Genomic DNA, 11,224 nt, shown 5'->3' on the forward strand with positions numbered 1-11,224 from the left:
ACCCCCAACCTGCACCCTCCAGGACAAAGGCCCGAGACGGGAGCGCTCCCCCCACAATTCCTGGCCCCCGGTCGCGCGCCCCATCCTCCCTCCCCTCCGCACGGCCCCCGAGGCGCCGCCGCCGGCGCATCCGCATCCGACGCATCCGCCGACCGCCCCTCCGTCCGTCCGTCGCCGGCGTCCCCGATGTAAGCCTCCCGCCGTCCCCTCCCCCATTTCGCACGGTTATCCGGTTTTCCCAATCCGGCGGCGGCGGCCGGCGCCGTTCCTCGCGATCGGGCCGCGCGGCGGGCTCCCGGCCGCGATCCGATGCGGTCCCTCCGGCCCGATGCGTCCTCCGGCGGCCGATTCGCGCGCGGCTTTTGTGTGTTAGGCTCGTGGTTAGGACGGCGCGTACGGCGCGTGCTGTTTGTTGGATTTAGGAGCGATGCGTGGTCCGCGTGGGATTGGCGGCCCGCGGCTCGTCTGGGCCCGATTTGGCGCCCGATTGGCCGGAGCCCCGCTGCAAAGGCGGGATTTTTCTCCGCCGTGGGTGGAGATCCCCTTGTGGGGGAGGAGGCATCGGGCGATGGAGATGCCCGCCCGGCTCCCTTTTGCGGCTGTGGTGGCATTCGATTCCGGCTAGAGGGCTGCGGTGCTAGGAACGCAAGTCATGTCTTTAGGAGTGCCTCAAGCCCCTGCGTTGATTCCTCCCCAGATGTTTGTCTATCTGTCTGTCTGTCTCGGCTGCTCATGTTTGGTTTGCATAGGCATGGTGAAGGAGCGAGTTGTGAGCTGAGATTTTTACGTGTGTATATGTATGGTTGCCTGTCACCGTTTCCTTTTACCTGTATTCATTGTTTTGTGTTTGGTTTCTTGTGCATGGGGAGATTGCCAGGAGCGCCGAGGGGTGTAACGGCAGGCCGGGTTGCATGGACGGATAATGCCAGAGCTGCGAAGTGGTGTTCGGAGAGCTTGTCTGAGGTCCAGCAGGCTTGAAGACGTCCAGGCTGCAGATCAGGTAGCCGCTCCCGTGTTGCCAGCTCCCCGGGGGAGGGGTGGGAGGCGTGGTGGTGGTGGTGCGGCTGGCAGAGGCAACAAGAAAGCAGCTGCCGCGGGAAGAGGAAGGCCAGCTCCAAAGGCTAGAGGAAAGAGGGTCGAGGCTATTGATCTGACTGACCAGCCTTTCGAGGACATCCCTGAAGCTATCGTTGGAGAGGCAGTTGCAGCCACCGCCCAGCAGGACCTTGGTTTGAACAAGGTAGCTGACAGGGCCGCCAACTTCAAAATGGAAGGTGCAAGTGGTGATAGACTTGCAGCGGCGGAAGATGAAGCCACGACGACGCCAGTGCCTGAGAGGGTATGACTTCCTGTTTTTCCCGTGCACTTGTTTACGTCGGCTATCCTATTTCTACACTGATTGTGCAAGTATTTCTTCCCATTCCTCTATGTTTGTTATGTTACTTGCTAATGATGTTAACTTTGTTTGGTAATATTTGTACCATCATGTGGAAATGCATTGTTCTTTTGTTGTATCATGCATACCTATCTATCTCTCCTTTGGCAAGTAGTGTGTCCTTCTAGAAAATTTCTCATGATGTAATAAGTAATAATTGATTGTTGTTCATCTAAAGAATGAATGCGGCGAAAAGCTAAGCATGTGCATCAGAGATCGTGTTTATACTTCCATGAGAGTAGTCAAGACTGAGTGGCTGTATTATGGTAGTTTTGTTTTGTAGCAGAAAGCAAACATCTAATAAGATATTGAAATAGAAGCCAGTTGGAGTTAAAAAGAAGAAACTAATTTCACATCAACATAAATACAGAAATATTGTTGTTTTGGCTGCAAACCCAAATCAATTTTCATACTCTTCCTTTCTCCCTCTCTCTGGGAAAAGCACCGCATGTTTGTCTTCCACCGGTCATTGCTAATTATAGCAGAGTGACACACATTTCCTTAGTTCCCTAATTTGATGAATTTGCTGTGAATAGTACATATATATGGGGGTTTCCTTTTCCCATAATGTAATGACCAAAATAGGCTTCTCATTTTCTCTAGTGCTGCTTAGTTTGCTCTCGTGGTCATATTATTACTGATCCACCAATACAGTTTTGTATAGTAGAGTTCTGTTTACATGATATAAGCTCCTAAAAATCTGAATGTTACATCTAACTATTGCAGGTTCAAGTTGGTGGTTCTCCAGAATATATAACTGATAGGAAGTTGGGTAAAGGTGGATTTGGCCAGGTCTATGTTGGCAGAAGAATAACTGGTGGGGCTTCTCGTACGGGCCCAGATGCATACGAGGTTTCTTTTCTCACCTGCCTCAGTTGGACACTAGAGTCCTCCTTGATCTAGTTGAATCTTATATGGATTAATATGCTTTAGGTTGCACTCAAACTTGAACATCGAAGAAGCAAAGGATGTAGTTATGGCCCCCCGTTTGAGTGGCAGGTTTATCAGTAAGAACTATACATAATCCACCCTTTTTACATTTATGTTATTTTCTGTGGAGCATGGCATGCTAAACTTTCTGTGACAGGTCTCTCAATGGTTGTTATGGCATACCATCAGTCCACTACAAGGGTCGCCAGGGAGACTACTACATTCTTGTGAGTTCAACTATAGTTATGCAACTCCAGACTGCCTCTTAATATGATCCTTCATAGTCAATTCAACCTGCATTTCAAAATTTCAGGTAATGGATATGCTGGGTCCTAGCCTCTGGGATGTTTGGAATTCAATGGGACAGGCGTGAGTATCTTACTAATCTTTTCACCCTGTCAGCATGTTTTTCTTACTCCTTGCTGAAAGCACCAATATCCCAAACAGGATGTCTTCTCATATGGTTGCTTGCATTGCCGTTGAGTCCATATCAATCCTTGAGAAGCTTCATTCCAAAGGGTAATTTTCTACAGCCATGTGTCTCTGTCAATGATCCTGGAGTCCATGGACATCATTTTCCTATCCTTTGTTGGTATTAACACTTCTTCTGCTTCCTATTATTGTCAGCTTTGTCCATGGAGATGTAAAGCCAGAAAACTTTTTGCTTGGTCAACCTGGATCACCTGATGAGAAGAAGCTTTTCCTAATTGATCTTGGTTTAGGTATGTTCTTGTTTAAGACAGTTTCATCTTTATATGTAGATGTCCAGTTTCATATTTTCAGTGAGCTGTGGCCTTCAGTCATAAGAATCGCTACATAATAGGATGTTGATGGTTTGACACATTTTATGCGCCACTATAACCTTTTTCATGTGGTTCTGTTAATATCTAAATTATGCAGCATCCAAGTGGAAAAAAGCATCATCCAGTCAGCATGTTGAATATGACCAGAGGCCAGACATCTTTAGGTTGGTTCTATACTATATTCTTTATGTACAAAACTAAAAATTATTCACCTATTAACTAACCTATTTCCTTTTATGATTTCCAGGGGAACAATTAGATATGCTAGTGTCCATGCTCATTTAGGCCGTACAGGCAGTAGAAGGGATGATTTGGAGTCACTAGCGTACACCCTTATTTTTTTAATAAGAGGAAGATTACCTTGGCAAGGCTTTCAGGTAGCCTTAGATGCGCTCATAAGAGTTTGACTAATAATTTACTGTTTGCTCTTGAACCCATTTTAATGTTAATTGCTTATTAATGCAGGGAGACAACAAGATCTTTCTTGTTTGTAAGAAGAAGATGGCTACCTCTGCGGATGTTCTGAGTTGCTTCTGTCCACCTCCATTCAAACATTTTCTTGAGATGGTCACTAATATGAAATTTGATGAAGAGCCAAATTATGCAAAACTTATTTCTCTCTTTGATAGTCTGATTGAAGTGCCTGCTTCAAGACCCATCAGAATTGATGGTGCTCTAAAGGTTTGTTCTGCTGTACCTATGCTCCGTCGTTTTTTTTGTATTAAAATTGATCATGCATCTGTTTTATGTATTGTAGGTTGGGCAGAAACGTGGAAGAATGGTTGTAAATCTTGAAGAAGAGGAACAGCCTAAGAAGAAAGTTCGGTTGGGGAGCCCAGCAACTCAATGGATTTCGGTTTATAATGCTAGGCAGCCTATGAAGCAGCGGTAATTGTCTTAAAATATGAATTTAGTGCAGAGTTCTTCATTCTTATGTCTGCTTGCCCAGACATTATTTCTTCTATGAATTCTCATTTCCTTGCCCTTGAAAAATTGGCCTGTTCTAGTGATTCAGGTACCATTTAAACTGACATAAGTTGTCTCTTGCACACATTATTGGCCAAACTTAGCCTAGTACACCCTCCCCTCTCTCTTCCTGACACATAGTCAGCAGTCAACTGTGCTGTGGTGATTCATGTTGAACATGCGATCGTTCTTAGTGTGAACTCACACTTTGAAGTGTCATTTACCTTGTAAAAGCTGTGATTCGAATTACACTATTATTGATTTTTGTAACTGAACCATTCATGGTAGCTCTAGTGATGGAAGGGGCTTGGTTTGTGTTTATTATGATTTAAGCTTGTGAAGCTCCTGTTTGGTTACTCTTGCTTTCTTGAGCCTGAGATATTTATTGGTCAATTATTTATCATCCTTCGTAAATTGATGTATTGGTTATTTGTCCTTTTTACAGATACCACTACAATGTAGCCGATTCAAGGTTGCACCAGCATATTGAAAAAGGCAATGAAGATGGCTTGTACATTAGTTGTGTAGCTTCTTCAGCAAATTTTTGGGCTCTCATAATGGACGCTGGGACCGGGTTTGGTTCTCAAGTGTATGAGCTTTCACAAATTTTCCTGCACAAGGTGCGCCACGGTCTCTGTCCTCGCTAGTTGGAATTTTGATAATCCAGAATCTTGATGCTATATTGTTTATGACTTTTTATATAGGATTGGATTATGGAGCAATGGGAAAAGAACTTCTATATAACAGCAATAGCTGGAGCAACCAATGGAAGCTCATTGGTTGTGATGTCCAAAGGTTTGTAAATTACCTGTTCTTTCTTGACAGCTGCTCATTTGTTGAAACTGCTCCCTTTGGTGAAGATCGCACGTTTGAGAGAGAACTGCTATACGTATAACACGAACTAGTATGCTTTTACTGATGTATCACATAAATGTTTGAGCACATAACTTGTGATCAGAGTGAGGAAAATTACTATATTAGATCATCTGTACCAAATTTATACCTGATTTTATCGTATGTGCAGTCGTTCCCTTTTAAAAATGAGCAGTTATCTGGAAACTAACATTTAGCAGAACCTCCAAGCCACCAAGGTTATGATAGAGGTCATCAGAATTGGTGTGTGGAGGTTGCCACAGCATTGTTGGTACAGGATACATCAGTCTGTCCTTGGTCACTGTTCTGATAAACTAGCGCTGAGCAAACATTTTTACTAGTTTTCTGTTTTTAATATTTACATATGAAGTTAAACAAATTATCAGCATCTGTCTACTGTCTAGATCCTTGATGTTTTGTATAGCCCGCTGTTCCCTTTTCCGTGATTTATACATGTAATCTGATCTTCGATATCATTACAGGAACTCCATACACACAGCAGTCATACAAAGTCAGTGAATCTTTTCCTTATAAGTGGATTAATAAAAAGTGGAAAGAAGGTTTTCATGTAACATCCATGGGTACTGCTGGGAACCGTTGGGGAGTTGTCATGTCGAGGAATGCGGGCTACTCTGACCAGGTCAAAACACATGCTGCACTTCTTTGTGATAAATTATTTGAAAATATAATTTTCATGAATTTGGTGGTCCCTCACGTATATAATTTCTCATGTGTTTAAACATACATTTGACGACTGCATGTGTTATAAAAAAGAGGAAAAACAATACTTAACATATGTCTGCTTTTCAGTTCTGTAGATCTCTGCAAGCTAAACTCTTTTGAAAATTTAGATGGTTCACATCTGACAACCAGCAATTTGAGCATTGCATGTAAAATATGTAACTGTAAAAGCATATGCTGCTCTTCAAGGTTGGCTTCAGTTAACCTTGGAGAACTGGGTTCTGTACCGTTTTGATGAGTAATTATGTAGAGTTGTGCCAAGTCTGAATTTTCTTACATATAGGTCATAAGGTGTGGCCAGTGTGGTGTTGCCACATGACCGACCAGTGATGAAACTGAATCTGTGTTGCAACCTGCAGGTTGTAGAGTTGGATTTTCTGTATCCAAGTGAAGGACTCCATCGGCGATGGGAGAGTGGTTACAGAATAACTTCATCCGCAGGCACACCTGACCAAGCTGCTTTTATCTTGAGCATACCAAAGAGGAAGCCACTGGACGAGACCCAGGAAACCCTTCGAACTTCTGCCTTCCCCAGTAACCACGTGAAGGTACCTCGTGCATTTTTGTCCACCATGTGTTGATTAGTGCCTTTACCTAACCCAACCCTCGGAACCGAAAAATTTCAGGAAAAGTGGGCGAAGAACCTGTACATCGCCTCAATCTGCTACGGGCGAACCGCGTGTTGACGGCGTACTTGAGCTCGACGGCGAAATCACCCGAGTTTTACCACTGGAGCCAGAAGAGAGTTCGAGACGGAACAAACTCCGCGTCAACCTTATTATCTAGGTTTCGAGCGCAATTGGCTGGGCGCTGGCACTGGCCCGGCCTCTTTTGGTTGGCGGCACGCTATTCTAATTGTAAAGAATCTTGCGAAGATCCTTGGTGTTGTTGTATCAGTCCTCATCGGATGGATATGAACCTGTTGATAAGCTAAGGTCATATTATTGGCAGATTTGCTGTTGCTCATTTTCGCAGCTCACCTGTAGCAATATCCTATGTGAGGAAGCTGCAGAGGCTGCTGTCAATCCCATGATGCAACTTTTGCTAACTGACTCCAAAAGGTTTGGCACACAGCACAGCACACCTGGATCATGATTCAGTTGCTGTCAATCCATGATGCAACCTTTGGTAACCGACTCCAAAAGGTTTTGGTACACAGCATACCTGGACGTAACCTAAGGGCTCCTTTGATTCAAAGGAATTTTATAGGATTTCTGAAGGATTGAAATCCTTAGGATTTTTTTCTATGTTGCTCCTTTGATTCATAGGATTGAATCCCATAATAATTTTTCCTATGGAATCTTTTGTACTACATTTCATAGGAAATCTAACATCCACTCCAACCTCTTTTTACAATTCCTTTGTTTTTCCTGTGCAGTCAAACACTCGGGGCTCCTTTGATTCAAAGGAATTTTATAGGATTTCTGAAGGATTGAAATCCTTAGGATTTTTTTCTATGTTGCTCCTTTGATTCATAGGATTGAATCCCATAAGAATTTTTTCTATGAAATTTTTTGTACTACATTTCATAGGAAATCTAACATCCACTCCAACCTCTTTTTACAATTCCTTTATTTTTCCTGTGCAGTTAAACATTCATTGCTAATCCTATAGGATTCAAGTGGGCATGCCACTCCAATCCTATACTTTTCCAATTCCTACGTTGTCAAAATCCTAAGAATTAAAGAGACCCTCATTGCTAATCCTATAGGATTTAAGTGGGCATGCCACTCCAATTCTATACTTTTTCAATTCCTACGTTGTCAAAATCCTAAGAATCAAAGAGGCCCTAAGTTGGGTTTTATATAGTGCCATGCCCATGCGCCTGAAATGGGATTAGTGTGTGGTCTGTTACAGTCTTACAGAGCCTATGTTGGGTTCGCCGTGCTATCCTTAGGACATTTTGACCTGTACGTCATTTCAACTAGTAGAATGGAGATGTTGCCGTTATGGTACAGCTCCAGAATCAGAATCACGGCCAAAATATCCAATCTTACCCTTTTTGAGAAGTTCTTGTTAGAAACCCACAGTCTAGCTACTGACTCATAATTGGCGCCCACTGCCTTTTTGAATTAACTTTGCACAACCTCCCAGATAGCAGAGGAAACCACACAATCAAAGAATAAATGGGTGATGTTTTCATCACAGGCACAAAAGAGACATTCTCTACCTTTGTCTATATGTCTTCTGAGCAATTGTTTTTAGTCATTAATTTATTATGTCCTAGCAGCCAGAGAAAAATATGAGAGGGACAGACAGCTTCCAAACTGCAGGAATGTAAACTAGACAGCTTCCAAACCGCAGGAATGTAAACTGGTTGCACACTCTGGAAATTAATAACCGAATAGAAAGCGCTAGTAGAATAAACACCATTCTTCTCCAAACGCCAGATCAAGGCATTTGAATCATCAGAGAAAGTAATGCTCTTACCTATTTCTACCAATTCATACCACTTCTCCATCACCTGGGGAGTAAAGGACTTCCAAAAGGTACTTTTAAGGTTGTCCCCATCCCACACAGTTTTGCTACTAACATTCTTCTCCATGCAAATGAGGTAAAGATACCAGTATTGCACATCAAGGGGAGTTGTACCAATGCAAGTATCTTCCCAAAACCTAATTTAATCCCATCCCCCACCATCCATCTATAACCAAATTTGATGGCTTTGATTAGATGTGACCCCTTTCCAGAAGGTGGAAGCATTGGTGGAGGAGCTCATGAAGATGTTTGGGGAGGTATTTGAGTATTTGCCATCAATTACTTGTTTCCGGAGTTTCCCACCCCCCTGGATATATCTCTTAATCCAAGAGCCTAGGAGACTCATATTCACTTCTTTAAGGTTTGGGATCCCTAAACTCCCATACTCCCTTTTCATGCAAATCATCCCCCAATTGGCTAGGTGATGCTTCATGTTCCCCTCAAAATCACTCCACAGGCAATAGGTAGGGTTCTTCCCAAATCTCTAAGAGAGATGGTCTTGGGATATAGTCTTCTCAAATCCAAAGGATATGGAGGTCTTGGTAATCCAAAAGGGGATTCTTCTCCTTAGGAGGTGTTGATCCTCTAGGACAAGATAAGATGAGCAAAACTCTCTCAAGATCTAGTTTTGCTTTGCTAACCCTAGAAAATGGGAGAGTTGCGAAATATATAGGTGCTAGAGGCAAGGGAGGAAGTTTCCCGGTCACTGCTCGCATGCAAGCACATGCGCACGGGGTAAAGGGGGTGTGGGAACGGGGTGTCCAGAGAGTTAGCGAGGGACCCCATGCGCACGGGATGTCTAGAGAATTTCTGGGTTAGTCCGTGCGCACGGGGGTGCAGGGCTCTGTGGGCACGGGGTATGCAAAGAGAGCTTCTACTCGTCTTCAGTCTCTGGGCATCTTCTTCGATGCCTCCTTCTTGCTCCTTCTCGTGGACCTGGCGTTACTTCCTCGCTTCTCCGTGGTGGTCTTCATCGTACCTAATCACACATAGAGTTCCACTTTGAGGTAGTAGCCAAGTCTCATCCAAATCTATAGGGAGCTCAAGTAGGAGAGAATTACCTCAGTCTATGGCACGTGCACGAGCTCTAGTCATTGATCCATTTGGAGCTTGTGGGGTTGATGGTGATGTCTGTAGGGTGCTCTGCACCACCAAATCCATGCGAAGAATGTGTGTAAATCATTCCACAAAAAATATAGCACAACAATTAAACAATTCAAACAAGCCAACATGATCCACGACAAATAAAATTCAACAATGCAAAGATAACCGATAAAACAAATGAATCAAGCGCTTTTGTTGCGCTCGTTGATGTCTTTGTGCATGTTGGTGAAGAACATCTTGGCCTTGTCATCCATAAGGCTAGTGTAGGCTAACATGATCCTTGACTCGTCGGTGATCCTCGCAAGCCTCACCTTCTCTCTATCAATCTCAATGCCCCCCTCGCCCTTGCCTTCTGAAGCTCTATATGCTCCCATGCCTTCATCTTCTCTCGAACCTCTTCCTATCGACTCCATCTTATCCCTTTGAACATGCAAGTAGAGCTTGTATCCTTTTTTTTTTCAATTTGACGCCTTTGTCGGGAAGGAGTTCTTTCCATGTGGTCGGCATTTTGCTCGCCACTCCGTCACTCGCGACCCTATTTTTCTCTCACTTCTTCCTCATCATGATCCCATTTCTCTCCGATTCGGTCCCAAGTCTGGTTACCGCTCGACTTGTTTCATCCTCTTCATCCAACCCAATATATTGGTGGGGGCTTGAGCCATCATTGTTTCCTTCTTCTTTTCAGGGTTCTTGAGATCTTAAAAGAGGGTTGCCCACTTGGGTCTCCCTTCCAATTCCAACCAACAATGCGGCATAGTGAACGGCTTCTTCTCAATTAGATGAGGTAATATCATCGGGAGTCATAAACTTGCGCTCAATGTTCAGTTTGGTGCTAAAACTTCTAAAATACGGATTTGTGGTCACATAACTTGTCCCCACATGCAAATACGGTACTTCCTCTCGTATCCAGCCGCATGGCCTATCCACATGGCGTGCCAGATTGGTGGAGGCCCATCTGTCAGTGGTTGGGAATGCACAAGGCGTTAGGTGACATAGCAGACCGATTTCTTTATAGAGAACCCCCTCACAATTTATTTAATTGCGCATAAAACCATCAAATATAATAAAAAATGATGGCGATCTCTCAACCTCGAGCATGGAAGCACATAAGCTAACTGCTACACTAAGTATCTATCGGTGTCTATAAAGAGAAACACCAAATTTTATATATTGTCCATGACAACTACTCGTATTCACGTTTTTTTTTCTCTCGGACTGAATTTTCGATAACCGATTGGTCCCCAGAAAATTCGGTGGTCCCCGGAAAAATTGATATCGCCTGAAAATTTTGAATTTAAATGACAGAAAATATGTCAAATATAATAACTTTTGCATGCATACAATATCATATCTATACCACTACATAGTACACATAATTTTTTGAACTTGGAAGTCCACTGCAGCATCCCACCAAATTCCCACTGGATAGATCCAAGCCGCTTATTTGCAAGTTAGGATTGCTATCCACCACTCATCAGAACGCTACTCAACAGATTGGATGGTTGAAAATGATTGGATTCGCCATCATGCCTTCCCGCGTGCAAACTTCTGTGTTGAAGCCGCTGGACACTTCTGGACAAGTACATCACGTCAACAAGAAAGTCCGCTATCTGCGATTAGTACACGTGAATTGGGCTTGTGAGCTGGGAGGCCGACATGGTCATACACCTCCCAAGATCATGTGTAAATGGAGACATTATGGCCTACCGTTCAACCAATGTACACGGTGACATTATCTACAACAATAGCTTTGTAAATAAACTACTCCTACGATAGCTCGCACAAAGAAAAATAACTCAATACGGTTGTTGTAGAGACATGCCATTTTGTTGTTGTCAAACTGAAAACGTGACTATTTAATCATATCAATTTGTTTTCTTGTTGATATTAGCAT

The 11,224-nt window shown here is 43.5% G+C and overlaps 1 protein-coding gene across 2 annotated transcripts; it reads left to right on the top strand.

Annotated features, from left to right (window-relative positions):
* The first annotated feature begins 44 nt into the window (after positions 1 to 44).
* On the top strand, positions 45 to 6,796 carry LOC119303493 (casein kinase 1-like protein HD16). Of its 2 annotated transcripts, none has more exons than XM_037580630.1 (17): positions 45 to 188; positions 878 to 1,339; positions 2,162 to 2,287; positions 2,369 to 2,442; positions 2,523 to 2,592; positions 2,679 to 2,734; positions 2,813 to 2,884; positions 2,993 to 3,087; positions 3,266 to 3,332; positions 3,416 to 3,545; positions 3,634 to 3,849; positions 3,926 to 4,056; positions 4,580 to 4,754; positions 4,839 to 4,929; positions 5,490 to 5,647; positions 6,108 to 6,296; positions 6,375 to 6,796. In XM_037580630.1, exons 2-17 carry the CDS (start codon positions 923 to 925, stop codon positions 6,432 to 6,434), a joined length of 2,127 nt encoding a protein of 708 aa, XP_037436527.1. In that variant the 5' UTR covers positions 45 to 188; positions 878 to 922; the 3' UTR covers positions 6,435 to 6,796. The 2 variants fall into 2 exon arrangements, with proteins under 2 accessions (XP_037436527.1, XP_037436526.1); XM_037580629.1 differs by having other exon boundaries at positions 50 to 188; positions 870 to 1,339.
* The last annotated feature ends 4,428 nt before the right edge of the window (positions 6,797 to 11,224 follow it).

This window comes from Triticum dicoccoides, chromosome 5A (genome assembly GCF_002162155.2).
Source record: "Triticum dicoccoides isolate Atlit2015 ecotype Zavitan chromosome 5A, WEW_v2.0, whole genome shotgun sequence".
Classification (NCBI taxonomy): Eukaryota; Viridiplantae; Streptophyta; class Magnoliopsida; order Poales; family Poaceae; genus Triticum; species Triticum dicoccoides.

Bases quoted from the DNA above. Each gene is read 5' to 3' on its own strand.
- LOC119303493 (XM_037580630.1), top strand. From the start codon at position 923: ATGCCAGAGCTGCGAAGTGGTGTTCGGAGAGCTTGTCTGAGGTCCAGC. The intron at 2,735-2,812 runs GTGAGTATCTTA...TATCCCAAACAG, and splicing joins TGGAATTCAATGGGACAGGC to GATGTCTTCTCATATGGTTG. The intron at 4,930-5,489 runs GTTTGTAAATTA...ATATCATTACAG, and splicing joins ATTGGTTGTGATGTCCAAAG to GAACTCCATACACACAGCAG.